This window comes from Aquila chrysaetos, chromosome 15 (assembly GCF_900496995.4).
Source record: "Aquila chrysaetos chrysaetos chromosome 15, bAquChr1.4, whole genome shotgun sequence".
NCBI classification, from domain to species: Eukaryota; Metazoa; Chordata; class Aves; order Accipitriformes; family Accipitridae; genus Aquila; species Aquila chrysaetos.
Genome location: NC_044018.1, coordinates 12,322,372 through 12,340,544, shown reverse-complemented (window position 1 = coordinate 12,340,544; position 18,173 = coordinate 12,322,372). Strand labels below are relative to the sequence as shown.

The 18,173-nt window shown below is 35.3% G+C and overlaps 1 protein-coding gene across 4 annotated transcripts in view; it reads right to left on the bottom strand.

Annotated features, from left to right (window-relative positions):
• Positions 1 to 302: 302 nt before the first annotated feature.
• The window catches only part of SMC6 (structural maintenance of chromosomes 6), a 35,907-nt gene continuing 18,036 nt past the window's right edge, over positions 303 to 18,173 (bottom strand). For 2 of the 4 annotated variants that reach the window (XM_030036849.2, XM_030036850.2), the window contains 12 exons: positions 18,042 to 18,156; positions 15,099 to 15,259; positions 13,226 to 13,361; positions 12,191 to 12,271; positions 11,347 to 11,517; positions 9,509 to 9,646; positions 8,621 to 8,766; positions 7,803 to 7,928; positions 6,267 to 6,372; positions 4,819 to 4,971; positions 2,942 to 3,039; positions 303 to 1,620 (listed from right to left, as the gene is read on the bottom strand). In XM_030036849.2, the coding sequence (XP_029892709.1) occupies positions 1,512 to 1,620; positions 2,942 to 3,039; positions 4,819 to 4,971; positions 6,267 to 6,372; positions 7,803 to 7,928; positions 8,621 to 8,766; positions 9,509 to 9,646; positions 11,347 to 11,517; positions 12,191 to 12,271; positions 13,226 to 13,361; positions 15,099 to 15,259; positions 18,042 to 18,156 (1,540 nt within the window). In that variant the 3' untranslated portion in view covers positions 303 to 1,511. Of the gene's footprint in view, positions 1,621 to 2,941; positions 3,040 to 4,818; positions 4,972 to 6,266; positions 6,373 to 7,802; positions 7,929 to 8,620; positions 8,767 to 9,048; positions 9,164 to 9,508; positions 9,647 to 11,346; positions 11,518 to 12,190; positions 12,272 to 13,225; positions 13,362 to 15,098; positions 15,260 to 18,041; positions 18,157 to 18,173 lie in introns of those variants that run through there. The other 2 variants (XM_030036851.2, XM_041128731.1) reach the window with 2 other exon arrangements.

The following is an 18,173-nucleotide window of genomic DNA, read 5'->3' as shown; positions in this document are numbered from 1 at the left end:
AAAGCCTGATCCTGTTTTGTCAGTAACCTCCTCAAGGCTGCTATGAGTCTGTTGGCCCGTTATCCTGGGCTTTCAGAAGTAAACATCTGAAGCCTTCAAGAGATCACTAGACTTAATTCCTACAGTTAGAATGCACTAGAACTGCAGCTAGCTTTCTCAGTGTATTTCCTTCAATTCTTATCTAGCTCCCATATTTTAGAGATACCTACAAGTTTAATACATGTTTGTGTAAAAACTAAGCAACATTAAAGAATACAAAATACTGCGCAGCGGCTAAAAACAAATTCAGCTACAAAGTCGAGTTAAAACTTACACTGCAATGAGGTTTTATTGAGGAATTGCTATTCAGTAAATAACTGTAGAAACTGCAGAACTGTTCTCTGAATAGTCTCAATGGCTTGTATCCCCATAACATTAAAAAAAAGTACGTCTGAACTCTAAAAAGTGATTGTTTTTGAAGAGCTCCCAACAATTTCAAGTTCCTGGAGAAAGGAGAACAGAAAAAAGTTAATTTGGGGCAGTTTGAAAAATCTGGCTCTTCTTTCTCCCTCTTATCCCCAGTAAATACTTGTATTATTTAAATAAAGCAAGTTTATTTTATTTTAACTGCTCTAGTATAGTCCCAGGGGAGGGGGGGCAGGGACACCCAACAAAATGCAGGCCTACAATGCTGTAAAAAAGTTACTGTATTATTTCCCAAAATTCTTATTCTACTTCGTTCCTCTATATTGGAAGGACTTCTGTCACTTCAGTTTGTTATAATATGAGTGTCTACTGATTTAGTCTATATCTGCAAACTCAGACTGTGCAAGAACTTAGTTTATTGGAAATAAGAATATAAGTTTATAAAGCCACAATTTGCTAGGTTGTATAAGCTCATGTCCAAAGAATCTCAAACTCTTCCCCATAAACTCTTTACAAAGAAATAAAAGCATTTTTGTCCTGCCCAGAGAATACACTGCAGATAAATTTTTCTCTTCTCTAATTATGAAAGTATACACTGTAAGTACTGATAGTTTCTCATGTTCAGCTGCTATGGTTCCACTGGAAAAAAATGAAACACATGTTTTACATGTATTAATTAGCACATGTTTAGGAAATAAAGCAGAGCTAGGAAGAAACCAACATTTTTAACTTAATGCAAAGTTTAACTGTGTAGAGACACTAAAACATTACCACAAGTATCAGTTCTCACTGTTTATTAAAATATTACTCCATAATTATACAAAATATATTTCATCTTTTCCAGAAGAAAAAACAGAACAACTGATAAAAAAATTCTACTAGTTAAAAATACCAACTGAACATTCAGGGTTTTCTCATCATTAAAACTGTTTATTCTTAGTCTGTACACATCCAGTAATTCTTAAAAAATAAAAATACGAGAACCTCTTCTTTTCCTGACAGTATCTAACAAAAGATCCCCTTATCCAGCATCAGGAAGTAATAACTTTACACACATCATTACACATTTATCCTCAATAGTATGCCATATTCATACACAGAGATACTTATTGATCTTCCTCTTTGTCATTCCTATTTTGGAAATTCAACGTTCTTTGGCCTCTTTCCGGGTCTTGCATTCGGAGAATTCGAATACGGGGACACGTAGGCAGAGAACTAAACATAAAGTATGCAACATTTACACAATGTTTCTTCTCCAGAAATTTTAGTATTTTCATTTGATTCTTTCCATTACATATTTTCCTTTAAATAACTCCTTTTTTCTTTGACAGTTTTAAGAAACAGTAACATGGGGTGAACTCCTGGCTTCACTGAACTGATACTGGAGCCAGACTTCACTAAAAGCTTGAGGTAAACACAACTGATTTCAATCATGCAATTTCTAACAATTAGACTACCTTAATTATAGAAAAGGTACTTTTAAGAGAAACTCTAAATGAAATAATGATCAAATACAGTTCATATTTGCCTTACAGATCCTGAAGTGGCACACACTTTATACATGTATAATCACTCACATCATACTAAGAATGAGCGAAGTTACTAAACATACATTTATACAGGCTTCTCCACCAATTATCCTAAATGTATTTTTTCTGAAGGTGCCTCTGTACTTTTGTTAAATTAAATGTTTGCTGAACATGCAACATGTAACAAAATATAATAAAACCAAGCTGCACTTGAATTATTCAGCTTTTAAACAGTAACCATACAGAAAATTCCTATATGTTTATTGAATACGGTTTCAGAAATTCCCCACAAAGCATTTCTACTTAAACAACAACAGAATACCATTATTCTACTTTTTATAGATTTTAGTAAGGGAAGACAATTAAGACAATTCAAAAACTTAATTTTGAAGACTGCTTAATTGTCCTCAGCAGGCTTCACTGATTACATTTGGCTAATAGAGAAAAGAGTTGGCTGCAGAAGGTTAGACAGTGACCGTCCCCTTAAACCAGGCATGGCTTTACCAGGGACTTGTAGAGAGGTTTTTAAAGAATTCTGGGCTACTAGATTAAAAAAGGAAAACAAGGGCTAAGTTATCAGTTTCTAGATCAGCGATATTAAAAAATAAAAATCAACTCAAATGACAAACATCTTGAAAGTACTGTAGTATTAATAGGAAAAATGGAAAAATGCAAAGTCGTCTGTTAATTTTGGGAGGGGAGAGGAAGATACAGGGCAAAAAGCTACCAGGAGCCTACTCTACACAATAAAACATTTCAAAAAGCTGTTCTACTTAAGATAAACTGATTCAAGTCCCACTGAACCACCATATTAAGAGACCTTACGTAAGGAAGGGTGAAAAACCTATTAAATTCCCAGAAACATCAGCAATGAACTGCGTAATTGTTGACATTCTACTGCTACGAACAGCAAAATTTCTCTCATATTCACTTTTTTCAAGTTATACTCCTTGCAACAGAACTTCCTTGTAATTCTTGTACCAGGAAATACAACACAACAATATTACCTCATGCGTTGTGGGGTGAGCAAAATGAACTGTCGATGATGCTGAGAGTCAGCCACCTTAAGAATCATATCCATTGCAATTCTTCTGTTAACCATATCCTAAAGACAAAAGATTTATCAGGCATTGGTACTGACTGTGTACTTCACTGGTCAATTATTGCACAAGTTAGGACAAATGCTTAAGAATAAATTCATTAGAAAAGATCTTAATAGAATAGAAAAACCTATTGGAATTCATTCATACACAGTAAAGCTTAGCTAAAGAAAACTCTAATAAAAACTAAGCTGGAGAAACATCAAGGTTAAATTCTAAAAGCTACAAATTATAGTCTGGGAAATTCTTAAACTCTACTTTTTGGTATACATGGACAATAGAAAGCTTCTATCAGAACAATCACACACTCCTACTCACAATGTTTTTCTATCAGCTTTGATATTCACATAGTACTTCTTACTTTACTGGTATGCTGAGATGAACTGTATTTTAGTAGAATAATGTTTCCTAGAAAATCCTGCCTCAAGATTACCTGGAAGGATTTAAGGGCTGCATGAAACCTAAGATATTATGTAGCTTGTTTTTATTATGATGATGATGATTATTATTATTACTATTTTGAACACAACTTTAGGCTTACTGAAAAAGATGTGTAATGGGAAGCCATTATTAGCAGGGTTTAAACAAAGCTCTGCCTCTATACATTGTCACACATGAAACTAGGTATCTCCCTTGGTATATGCTGATGGAGTCCTCTTGTGGTGAGTCTCCAGGATTACAGCAAAAGTAACTACAGAACGTGGAGACAGTAAGGTTGCACTTGCTGGCACAGCAGTAGAAAGAAATTGTGTGGAATTATTTATGGAATAGATGACATAGAAGTTTTCTGCAGGGTCTATGGTTCTGAGTATCCACCTTTTTCTGGACAGATGGATAAACTTCTGCACATCTAACTTGTAATAGAGGACCTAAGCTTTGGAACTGAGCTGAAAAATGACTGTGTGACCACCCTAGATACATACTTTCCTTTTTAAGATCCTTTATATACAAAGTATATTATCTTTTTTCCCCTCTAGGTCTGTGATTCCCAGTAAATAAATCAGTGATGGGAGAGGGACACTGAAGGCAAAATGAAACAATCCAGTATCAACTCTTTGTCTCGGAGACACTAATTATTTTCTCAAACCATACCACACTGCATGTTAATAAGGAGGAAATAAAAATATATAAAAGAATTGGTTAATTGCCTATCCAGGGAAGCTGTACACAAAGATGAGGTTTATCAGTTTTAGCTGACATTAGTATTTACTGTCCATTATTCTGCATTTCAGCATCTTGGAAAGATGCTACTAGGTGAAGTATAAACCAAATTTCTGAGTAGCAACAGTGAACTCAGTTGCGACACTTGCTCTGAAAAAAAAAAAAAACCAAAAAAAAAAACCAAAAACAAACAAAAAAAAACCCCAAAAAACCCACAGAGATCTCAAAATTGGTAGAAGCCAAAGCACATGCTAAGCCCAGAACTGTCAGAGCAATATGCAGAGGCAACCTGTGACAAACACAGTAACAACTGCTTGGGGAACTATTAAGAAGTTATATTTTATGATTTTTGTGCTGAACTAAGGTTTAAGCATGTAAAGTAACAGAGATGCTCATAGCTCCAGATACCAACTTCAGAAACAGAATAAGCTTCAAAAGTCACTACGCAAAGTGAACAAGATCCCTAACAAGTTTTGTTTTGGGGGATTTGGGGTTTGGGTTTTTTTATTTATTGTTTACAGTTAACTATAGCATTTAAAAATCTAACCAAATACACATAACCCAACTATTTCACTAATTTATACAAATCAGAATGGCAAATATAGTTTAAGTTTAAACTATACCATGTAGACATCAAATTCATCCAAGCATCTGAAAGGAGATTCAGTAATGGACCACAGAGAAAGAATGAAACAAACTGTTGAGAAGGAACGTTCACCTCCTGATAAGGACCTCACATCATTAAGGGCAGCTTTGTCTTCCTCTCGAGGCTGAACCTTGAAATAAAAATATTAGAGCAATTTTTAAACCTGAGATGGAGACTTACTAACAGAATCATAATTTTAACAGCAAACATATTACACATGAACAGATAGTGATCACTTGAGAACAATTTTATGCACTTCACTGCCACTCCCATTATGGAATGGGATGGCTCCTAACCACTTAACACTTTTCTAGAATCACTGCAACTTTCTCCATCACAGTAAAATACATTGAACAAATCGAATGACTCTGCCAGTGTCTTCTTATTCAATTCTCTATTTTTAATAGCTATTAAACAATGTTTAATAAATGTCAACCAGTGTAGTTCTATTACAGTAAAATCCAATGGTTACCAGCTACAATAGAAAAGCAGGTAATTGATTTACAGCAGGAGTTTAAAGGCAGAACAGTCTCTTTACCAAAATACATAAAACACTGTGAAGTCCTTTGGTTCTACTGATTATGATGACACCTTGTGGCACTCCCCCTTTAAGATTAAACTTAAGCATTTTCTTGTCCTGTTAATTACCTTAGCTTTAACAAGCTAAGCAGGAAAGAAAGAATATTTTGGAGTGGGGTCTTTTGGTGTTTTTTTTGACTGGGGTTGTTTTCTTTTTTCAATTTACCTTCCTTGACTAAATATAGATCTCTTGGATGAGAAACATGAAACATCAGCTATAGAAAAAAAAGTATTCTGATAAAGCCAGGTAATGACTTGACATTTTATGGGCTGAGTTTGAGTTCTTCAGATACCTACCCTTCACCTGTTTAATTAAGACTGTGTCAACATGTATTTATGTTGTCACTACACATTTTTGCCCTCAATTCCTAAAACTGAAGTCTCCCACAGAAACAAAAGTAATTACCTCCGTGACTAAAACTTTTGGGTAGGTATGCTAAAAGATAAACAGAAAAGACATAATATTGAAGCTTTCAGCCATTAAAAGTTGTTTAAACAACAACTAGAGCCATTATACAATCACACAAATATAGGCAAACTTCCTATCAGTGAAATAGGAATGAGTCATTTTGAAAGGCTGACTAGGATGACTCGCTAATGAATTCCTATCCTTAGCATAAGACGACAGTCCAAATTTATTCCATGTAATCTAGCAACCTGCCCATATAAGATGGCAATATGGTTTTCATTCTTGCTTGTTTTCAGCAACATCCTACAATTTAGCACATTTTGGAGAGGGAAGAACATTTTATTCTATCCTTTGCAATGCATGTTCTAGCAGCTGGTATTAAAAAAATGATAATTCATTACATATTATGATAATTGAAGTAATATAAAATAACTTACTGTTATTGAAAGTGTCTCATTCTTGTGATCGAAAAGTATTTTTCCAGAGCAGGCTCGAAGACGTAACAAATTGTCAAAGTAGAGTTTGCATCGTAAAGAAAGGAGCCTTACATCAGTTAAATCAAGCAAACAAACATTAGGTAAGTGAGTTTTAAAATACATGAAAAAGTGACAACAGATTTTCATCAACAGTTCCACATCATAATCTTAAATATTAAGCACTGCTCCATTAATAACATTTTCCCAAATCAATTATGCTCTCGAGCAGGTGACATTCAATACTGGACATATTGGAAAGAATCACTGACACAAAGTAACAAGGTAAGAAATCCTGATGTACAGGCTTTGTATTTTCTAGACGTCTGTTTCAATAGACTGGAAGCTTTTTTACACAATTCTTCCACACCTTCGACAGAAAATCACCACATTCCACTTCTTTCCTATGTAGTATTAGGACTGCACAGTAAAGATAGTAAAGAACTTACGCGGACTCCACTAGACTCCAGGAATTAAAGTGTTGAGTATTAATTTCTCCCCACATCCCCTTCCCCTCCAATTCTAGCATATAATTCCCCAATAGACAATACATCACGGTTGCTTCAAGGAAGAACTATCATTCTTTAATATATCTTAAAGCGGGATTCATACTCAGATTTGGGCACTAGGAACAAGATTCAGTTTGACATATGGGCACCATAAGGCAAGCATCAGATTGTGCTAGTAAATATTACCCACCACTATTTCTATACTTCCACCTGCAAAGGTTGGGATTCTCCTGACCATTACTATTTGTCAGGATCATCCTGGCACCACGTCCAAATCCCAGATCAAAAAGTACAAAAAGCAGAGCCAAGACAGATATTCCTCAGTTTCTGCTGAAGGGAGTGATAAATGATAAAGAACTGCACTGGAAAACAGACCATCAGACCTTTTGAAGGGAGGCCACCACAAAAATCTTCATTGATAGGTATAGGATACTAAGGGACTGATGCAAGAAAGAAGGGGTACGCTCTTGGTATGGACACTCCATGAGAGAAGCAGCTGTCAAATTGCAGAACCTGAATAAAGATCTTGAAATTTTTTCAGCACAGGGCACAGAAAAAGTGTTTGGCCCACAATAAAATTATGTGAGCACAGCACCACTAATTATACTCAACAAAAACGAGTGACAGTTGAGATGATTTCAATGCTAGCATGTTGCTGGTATTTTACTGACCAAAACCAGCACTGAAACACCAAAACAGAACTGCCTTGGATTAAGTCAGCACAGTCGAGGCCTTTGGTGTGAAGCAAAAATACAGCCTCCACCGATCACGTTGTTTTTCCAGCTGTCAGTTCAGACTGCCTCTAAGCTGTCCGGCACAACAGTATTGGGTCTGGGAGCAGGATTAGGTTAAAAAGATTGCTGTGAGTACCACCTTAAAGATACCGCATTCTCACAGGTCTGCTCTATAATTTTCACTCTGGAATATGGGCACATACTTACACCTACATGTTAGTTTATCTGAAACCTGAAATTCAGTAAAGTTAACTCACCTTAAGAATTGCCGATATATTTTGAATCTCTGAGTCATTATTTCTTCCAGCAGCCTAATAAACTTCTTTAAATGCTTTACTTTAGTGTTTGCATCCTCATATCTTTCCTTTGCATCATGAAATTGCCTGTTTTAATTAACAGAAAGTCTAGGATCAACGTGCATTACATTAAAACCAAGCTATTGTTGTAAATGCTGAAAATGAATTTGATAATCAAAACACTCAAAAACTTCCTTGTAAGGATCTACGTTAAAGTTAAAAGCATTTGATGAGTCAAGTAAGGCACTGTTCACAAATGAGAAGTGGTCAAAAATTAAATTTTACTTCTATTTTTAATTCTTTTGAAAGGAAACTCTTACACCAAGGAGAATGAATCTCTGGGCTCCCCATGCTCAAGAATATCCAAGGTGTGTGATTCCTTGAAATACACTGCAGTCACAACCTCAAATAATTGCTTAACTTCTGCATTAGTTATTCAAGCTAGAAGTCTGTGATGCAATGAGCATTAAGCATAACAATGGCGAGTTATGTTCGCACCACGTAGTCATAATTGGGATACTTCTAAATATTAAGAGGGTATCTGATTATTGGTAACTTCATATATATAGTACAGTCACGGTCTAAAATCACTAGAGGGTATTTCAACACTCCTAAACCTGTATAACCTGAGCAAAATCAGCACAGCATGTTTCCATACCTTTGTACATGGTTTAAGTACTAAAAACATGTATAATGCATTGTGAGTCAATAAGAAAACTCTTCTTTCCCCTATCTTCTCCATCTTACCTAAACTGCTTTAGACAGTAAAGATGACTTACTGTACTATTTCTTCTCTGTTTCCATGGCGAAGATTTTCTGAATTTATCCTCTCTCTTAAGCGATTCATTTCTGCATCAAGACTCTTAACAGTTCTGCTGACCTCCATGCGCTCTGAGTAGATTTGCCTAGCTTGTGCTGTTTTTTCCTAAAGTAATGTTTGAAACTTTGTTACATTTTAAAAAAAAAAAAATCTGTTTAGTCTTTACAATAAATATTTTGTGGTATGGAAAAACAAGCTCTCCAAGCAAGAACAATGTTTTTGTATCGTTCTTTGTGTACTTATCACAGCAAACCTAGTTATTAACAATTTTACTAACAGCATTTATAGCACTGAAATAACTACCTACCTAAGAACTGTATCATTCTGAGATCTTTAATAAATTCACAGTTATTTAGCTAATACAGATAAATGAGGAACCAAATTCACCATATTTAAATAGGACAGTCTTCCAAAAGTCTTTGTGGATGTGATTTCATAGTTAGTAAAGCTTGATTAGGTAAGTCTTCAAAAGATCAGGTATGAGGTCTGTACAAGGAAAAACCTAGCATTCAAAAAACCAAACCAGTATTATTCAATTTAACTTAAAACACAAATTTTAAGGTTAAGTCATTATAATCTTTTCACTGCAAAATATAGAATAGTCCTAGGTAGATAACCCCCAACTTACTGTCAAGACAGAAATAGTGCTCTGCCAGACAAAAAGATTCATTTATACAAAATTAGTTTTACTTTATATAGATAGTCAGCTTCAGACATAGCTGAGAGAATAATCGGTATAGCTGAGTATTAATATGGTCTGTATGTTGTACAAGTAGAATCATTTATTATTAAATATTAGAAGGATCATGACCATTTGACTTCAATAAAGAAAAAAACCCACACCTACCTCTAATTCTTTTTCTTTGACAGCTAGTAATTCTTTATGTCTTTTTATGCAAGCCAAGTGTTCTTTCTGTTTGTCTTCATAGTGCTGCAAACGGCGTTTACTGTTTTCCACTTCTGAGTCAGCTTGGTTTAATTCATCCTGTTTGGAATAAATCAGGGTGTGAGCTGTTTGGGGTAGATTCCTAAGCATCTCTCTAATGTTTACTGACTTAATACAGGTAATTACGTTGTTTTTAACACTGCCTAATTTATTTTGCTTTCAGTAAGACTACCCCTTCTAAAGTCCAGGAGCTTTAACAGCAACTTATCAGAAAGCCTATACTCAATTCTGACAAGGACATAATAAACGCTTGCAATGTTTCTAGGAATCGTATCTTGAGGGGATGTTTTAATCTTTGGAAAAAAGCCATTCTTTCTCCTAAACCTCCAAAAAATAAACTTATTTTTTACACTACATTCTAGCCAGAACTTCTGATGCCTGTGTAACATCAGCCAGAACTGCATTTCTATGTGAAAATTCAGTGCCCTGCTATACCTATGATGTAGACTATAACAACTTCTATACTATGTGTTTATACAGTTGAAGTGATATCATATCTTTCCAGAGAAGATGACACAAAGAATGACAAATTAGAAGACAATTTTCTTCCTCATCCCTGTCAACTAGATGGCTTATCTTAAAAAACAAAAATAAAAAACCAACCCCAAACAAAAACAACAAAACAACCACACCTCAAAAAACCAAAACAACAAACAAGAAAACCAACCACCACCACCAATAATGGATATTCTTACCTTTTTCTAATGCTGCCTTAAAGCCACAACTTGCTATATGTCAACAGTTCATTAAACAACTGTAGAACACATAGCAGTACGTCTTATCTAAAATCCTTTCAGGAATTTAAGAGTTGCCCTCTATTGTGTTTAGTACTCTTAATAACGAGCAATAATGTTCTAAAATTCTGAATAAATCTATTCTCTTTCCTTACACAGTTCTTCGTTTTAAATAGAACATATCTTTAGAATTTCCATATTAGATACACTATAGCTAATATATTTATCACGTTTTTTTCCTTACCTGTTTCCTTCCTCTTTTTCTTTGCTCTTGCTCTTTTAATTTGGGCTGACTACATAGCAATACACAATTTAAGTGACGCATAAGAGGTTCCTATAGTGGTCTTTCTAAGCTTTTCCTCATTCCATCCTTCTACAAGTTTACAATGCTGTAAACATGCTAGACTTATTTCTGTTTTCCATTTTCAAACCATTTATTCTTGGCAACATGAGATTGCCTTCCATTTGCCAATATTAAATTTGCATGTCACCACTCTGCTATTTATCTTAAGTCTTGCTACTTCTCTATGATTTCCAGGTGTCTTCTGTAGTCTTGGAATAATTAAAGCTATGTTAGTACCTTCTGTGATTTTGCAACTTTATAGAAAAACAACCATTTCATATAGAACTTCAAATGCTATTTTGAAAACTGAAGAGTTATGAACACTCTTAGCCAGGCCTTATCAGAAACAAACAAATAAGCCAAAACAACAAATGTGGTGCACTAAAAAGGGAAGTCAAGGAAACTATTTTTCCTTCCTTTTCAGTCCATGACTAAAAATACCTGGAAACAAACTCTCTTTAAAACATAAAACACTACAGCAACTACACTTAATCAACATCACCTTCAAAATATTGCCAAGCTTATTTCTTGACATCCTCTATTTCCATTTTCATAGGTAGACCTTAAATACATCAGGAAGGAGCATAGTCTTTTCTCCTGCCTCCTTTTAGCCTCTTGCTACACAAAGGGAACAAATTAAAAATACAACATTAAACTGTTACCTTAATTGGACCAGCAACTTCTTCTACTTGATGAATTTTTTCTTTCATTTCTTCTAACTTTTTTTCAGCTAACTGGAGAGTATTTTTCAGTTCTTCCATTTTTCTGCTTTGTTGCTGCATGTCTTTTTTTACAGATTCCATCTTACCCTTATTTTCTTCAGCTTCATCTTCCTGTCAAAATATATTAAAATGAAGAATAATAAAAGGAGACATACATTTGCAAATTACTGTACAAGATTTTTATTGTATTATCACTATCAGGGTACAAGACTACATGTAATACTGTAATAAGAATACGAGCAACTCAATGTAGTTGCCACCAAAAAGCCCAAAAGAAGAGACTGACAGATCTTGTAGGAGACCACTAAACCAAAATGCAAAATAAAAAGTGGAATTTCTTAGTTATTTGACTGAAAATTAAGGGGACTTTATCTGGGAGTTGTAATGAAAAGAATAAAGGGGCTAGAATTTTGTGAAGACTTAGCCATGCTAATATTTTACTACAGTAATTTTTTAAACAAACGAACAAGGTAACTTCCCTCTAGATTTGTGACAGAGTATATACATCCAGTATACAAAGGAATACAGAAAGAGTAAGTGGATCATCACTGTTCCCTAGGAAATTCCCTAGCGGGGAGGGGGGGAAGAAAAACTCACCAAAAATAAATAAAATAATGCCATTGCCATAACTGTAGACATTCTGTAAAGTGTTACATTCTTCACTATTTATCCAACTTGTACGCTAATTGAAAATCTACAGTATCTGCTTATTCCAAAACACTGCCAACATTAAAAGACATTATTTCACATCCTTATTAGATGTAATTTGGTAACCTATTCTTACTAATGTACGGATGTCCACTGACTGGTGTTCTTCCATATTTTCGATATCTGCTATTTCTGCATTTGTTCTTCTTATTTTTATCTGAAAAGAAAAAGAAAATAAATATTCTTAAGCTTATCTAAAGAGAAAAGTTCACACTTGTTCATTTAAGTCAACACAGAAAGCAAGATACTTCATCTTTTACTTTCATTAGTGCCTACAAAAACCAGAACTCTTCCCACTTACCTATGGAATCCATTTTTATAAGATATTACTTTTTCTGAGAGTCACATGTACTTTAAATCATTAAGTTATTATTGTATTTCCATTCAACATGACAATTGAATAAAATATATTTTATTTTTCCTTCAAATATTTATTTTCAGCAATTTAAGTCCATGTGCCAGGTTTTTTACTGATTCTTATATGTAATTTACTGAATATAACCTTATATAGTACATATTATCTTATGCTGCTTAACTGTGACATCACTGGCCACCAAAAATATATATATTACCTAGAAGTACTGGAAAACAAAGAAAGAAAACTAGTAGTTGTAAAACGGTTTATAAAGAAATTAAAATTAAGAAAACTTAAAGGTGAAGTATTCCTCATATTAAAATGGGTTAAGAATATAAATGAAGAGCACGAAGAGAAACAAGATTCTGGGAATGAAGAGGCAAGGCTCAACAGAAATAAAGGAAGGGGAAGCAGGGAAAAGAAACTTGCATCAAATATTGCAACAACTTTCTATCTGTGTCAAAAAAAAAAAAACAGTAAAAATTTGAGAGATTTAGCACAAGGGGCGGAGCGGGGGGGGGGAAGATACCATACAGAAACAGCAGCATAAGCAGCATATGCTAGGATTGATGTGGCCTCTATCATTCTGTCCTAAATAACGAAAACATACTACAAAAGTAAACAACATGAAGGCAAAAAAGAAAAGTAGGGATAAACATTAAAAACTATCATCCACTCAAAATACATTGCAGAAGTCAAAATGAAATAGAGAAAGACTGACCAGTTTCTAAAAACTAACACTGTTCCTATTTTTACCTGTAGTTCTTTTTGGCGTCGTCGAAGACTGTGAAGATGATCTTCATTCTGCCTAATCTCATTTTCAATGGAATATAAACGTTGCTGAGATGCTGTCAACTGTGACTTTTTGTTTTCAATTTCTTTCTCCAAGTGACTTTATAAACAAAGTGATATTGAGATATTACATAGTACACAGATATTATTTATTGCGCACACACACACAGAGAAATACACAAAGAAAACTAAATGCATGACAAGACAAAGGCTAAAAATGCACTCCACTAAAAAAAAAAAAAAAAAAATCTTAAGTTTGTTATGCACTGGATGGTTTTAACAATCAAAAAAAAAACCACCAAAGCTCTACAGCAGAACTCATAGTTAACAACCAGCAGACAGCTGCTTAATGGTCCCAGTACAATGCCTAGCAGATAAACCATTCATGTATTTGAACCATCTGTAACCTCTGTTAGCAATTTTCACAAGCAGGCCAAATATTTGAACTAAGCAGTGGTGTTACTTCTGAAAATGCTACTGCATCTTGAGAGAAAACAAATACTTTGGTTAGGACAAAACACTTCCAGTCAGAGAGAAAAATATAGTAACAGAGATGTTAAAATAGTATTTTATATAGTCTTATACTTTTCTTTATACAAAGGAGGTCGTGTCCAGAGATTTCCATAATTAATGCGTTTGGTTTGTGGTAAAACTATTTGAAATGCAAAACTAAGCTATTTTTTATTATTATTTATAGATGGCAAGACTTTGATTGTGTCTTTCACCCCTGCAAAAGAAATGGGAAGCTTTACTAATATTACAGTAAAAAAAAAATATAATAATCTTAATACAAGTGTTTAATCCAACTTTTGTTATAGATGCATGAAATGGACTGATTAAGTCTGACCCCAGAATCAATGTTTAATAAATTGCATATACTATTCCAGATAAATGTGTCATTGCTTTAAGCTAAATACTGAAGGGAGAGGAAGACATTTTTCCTTTTTAACTGGCCTACATCATTCCCCCATAGTAATATTGGTAATGAAATGCCTATAACACTTTGAAAGTTCAGATAATCTTTAAGTGAAGTTCATTATATACTGACATAAACAAAGTACAGTTAACTGACATATTTAAAACTTTTGAGTTTACAGAAATAAATTGTTAATATTCAATTCAGTCTACACTATCAGCTATTAATACTAAAATTAAGTAAATATTTTATTTTGAGCCTCGGATTACATTACAGACATATTAAAAGTATTCTATTGTCACCAATTTGCTCGGTGACAGTTCAAGTTCGTAAACTTTGAAATACATTTGGATTTTTAAACTACCATTTTGAAAGTAATGAGAAAAACCCTAAAAAATAAAATCAGGGGAGGGGGAAGTGAGGTTCATCAGAGATGCTGACCATGAGTGAAGTCAAAAGCCTGAGAAAACACAGATGCAAAGACTGAAACCAGTAGAACTACATGTGCCAATGTACCTTTGGTTTGAATAATCAGGCTTCCTTTGCAGTAAACTACAATACCACTGTTCAGGTATCACATTTTTAAAGAAACAGCTTTGACTCCATACTCTTTTTCAGCAAGCATAAAATAAAAAGGAAGGTAACCAGATTTCCTAGAGTATTCAACCCAGGAAATCCCCACTTGCTGGGCAAAATTTACATGCCACAAGCTGAAAAATATCTAGGTACAACTCAGGTTTGTACCTATCACAGAAAGGCATTGAAATAAAGAAGTTTTCCAGAATTCTCGGAAAGGAAGTGTAAGTCTCAGAAAGAAAGTGGAGAGACTGGAGATTAGTGTACATGCAAATAGACAAATACGAAATTCCACTATTCATGTCAACAAGTGCACTTTTTACAAATACAACACAAGATGCTAACCTTATTTCCGCTTCAACATCTTTGCTTAGGAACTTGGGTCTGAGGTAATCAGAAGAGTAATACCGTCTTTCAAATACTTGATCACCTTCAGCAGTGAAAGCTTCTCTACAATTTTTTGGGGGCCGATTAAACTGCATTACTTCACGAGCTTTACAGCTACTCTGAAAAATAAAATGGCCTTATCATACCAACAGAAAAGGAACCATAATTAGAGATATCAATTTAAAATTTATCTAGAAGCTCTCATCCAGGAATAATTTCAATTCCTAATGAAAAATAAGAAATACAGTAATGAAAGAATGTGAAAAAAAAAAATCTATGTCAAGAATCTGCTTTTCTTAGTTGAATAAGACATTTATGTTCTCAAAACCCACCCCCTTAGTTTTGCTGCCCATTTCTTTTCAAGAAGAAATTTATCTGCATTGTACGTTCCATAGTATAAAGAGTCCCTTATAATTTGCTGGGGGTGCGGGTGGAAATCGCTAACCAAAAGGTCACTATGCACAGATATATTTAATTATCAAAAGTGGAATACACATACAGGAAACAATCTTCCAAAGCAAGCTGTGAAGTACATCAAACAATATTCAATTAAGTTTTGGGGAAACATGCTTGTAAAAAACAATATTGCCAGTGCCAGACTAAGTGGTCACAAGTGCCTTTGTCCAAGGCAATCATGTTATCCATTCAGAAGTATCATTTCTTCCACACCATACCCATTCAACTTTTCAGATTCAGTTGAAATTATTCAGGTTGGGCTCTGTCGCGGTTTAAACCCAGCCAGCAACTAGGCACTATGCAGCCGCTCGCTTGCTTCCCCTCCTACCCAGTGGGATGGGGGAGAGAATCGGGCCGGGGAGGGGGGGGGGGGGGAGTAAAACTCATGGGTTGAGATAAGAACAGTTTAACAGAAAGAAAGAAAGAAAGAAAATAAATAATAACAGTAATAAAATTACAATAATAATAATAAAAGAATTGGAATATACAAAACAAGTGATGCACAGTGCAATTGCTCACCACTCGCCAATTGATGCTCAGTTAGTTCCCGAGCCGCGATCCGCCCCTGCCCAGCCAACTCCCCCGTTTATATACTGGGCATGATGTCACACGGTATGGAATATCCCTTTGGCCAGTTTGGGTCAGCTGTCCTGGCTGTGTCCCCTCCCAACTTCTTGTGCCCCTCCAGCCTTCTCGCTGGCTGGGCATGAGAAGCTGAAAAATCCTTGACTTAGTACAAACACTACTTAGCAACAACTGAAAACATCAGTGTGTTATCAACATTATTCTCATACTAAATCCAAAACATAACACTATACCAGCTACTAGAAAGAAAATTAACTGTCCCAGCCAAAATCAGGGCAGGTTCAAAGATAATAATGTTATGAAAATCAGTAGTTAAGTAAGGCAGAGGGAGAAGAACAAAACTAGCATTCCTGCCATTAGAAAAGCCTAGATAGTTCAGCTGTTACGTATCCCATTCAGTAACAGCCACACTTGATAAACAGTCAATCAGCTCTGCACTAGACAGATCATAAACTGCCTCTTTTCCAGTAGGAATGTCAGAGGACAAACTGGGACAAGTAGTTTTGGAGAAAAACAAAATCCACAAAAAGTAAGCATCATTAGTTCTGCTTCTTTCTTTAAATAAAAATACATACATCTTATTTTTATCTTTGAACATTTTACCTGTAATCTTATCTGCAGGAGCTGGTATTTTCAGTAGTAACAGAAAATAAAAACACCAGTTTAGATCAGAAATCACATAGTGGCGGAAAACAGTTCATTAACATGTTTTTATGGTCATCAAAAAAGATTGTTATCAAAATAGTATGTAATCTTAATTCGATGCCAGTTGCTAGTCACCTCGTTCAAATCCTACTTAATAACTGATTATTGCTTTTTTTTTTTTTTTATTTTACCAGACTCTATCCACAACCATGTTTCTTTGCACTCTCTCATCTCAAATGCTTTAACACTGCCAAGTCCAAAGGGGCTCTGGTTGTTGTGGTAGATGAAAAATAAATTAGGCTGTGAATGCTAACAGGTGGCTGATAATTCCATGTTAAGGGTGGATGGTTAAATATCTAAAAGGGAACTTTTGAACTCTCAAGCACAAGCCTGCTACAGCTATAACTGGTATGGGCTGGTTGCAAATTTTGATAACACCAAGATGTGTCAGTTCCCTGTAGTCTGGAAGCCACCAATTAATAAAGAGACATCAGACAGAGACAGCAGTTAGGAGTCTGATGGCACACACAGAGACTATTTAGACTGGGAAACTAGACCACTTAGAAGGCCCAGAAAGGTAGTGGTGAACATCCCAGAAAGAAACAGGGAAGATCCTGGAAACACACAGGGAGAGATCTGTAGAAACAAATCCCAGGGCATACCCAGGGACCTTGGCCAGTAACAGCCCAAACAGGTATCTGTGAGCAGCTGCACAGCAGGAACCAATATGATTTTCTGCCTGACCATCCCTGACCAGCAGTGATCTCCCTGCTGGGGACAGAGGTTAAGACCTATGAAGGTAGTGTTGGGGAAGAGGAGCAGGGAAACAAGTAAGTGTGTGGAAAGAGAAGATCTAACCTTGCCAGTTCTTAAATAAATCCCTGTATCTAAATCTACTATGGGATGTCAGTTTACTCTCTCACCCATGATGGAAAACAGCGTTTGCTGACAGTTTATCAAATGCCAAGAGGGCCTTACTGGGAACCCTCCAGTGGTTATGTACATGTGTGTGTACTCCACTGTAACAGTGATAACTGATGCAGTTGGCCTCTCCCGAGCCATAAGGGTCCTCACCTCTCCTCAGGGCGGGGGGGAATCTTTCTCTACCTCTTTTGTCCATTACAGACACTACCAGTGAAGGTATCTTATATGCTCCATACAAAAAAAAACCCCCACGCTTTTCTTTAAAGACCAATAGGGGGTGTAGAGCCTTACTTTAATCAGCAGGATTGCTTCTATACGCCTCACATCGATCAAACAATTGGCAACCACTGCATGATCTATTTCCAATGCTGTGAGAACTGATGGGAATTCTGGATGATGAACTCCTCTAAAGAAAAGAAGAAC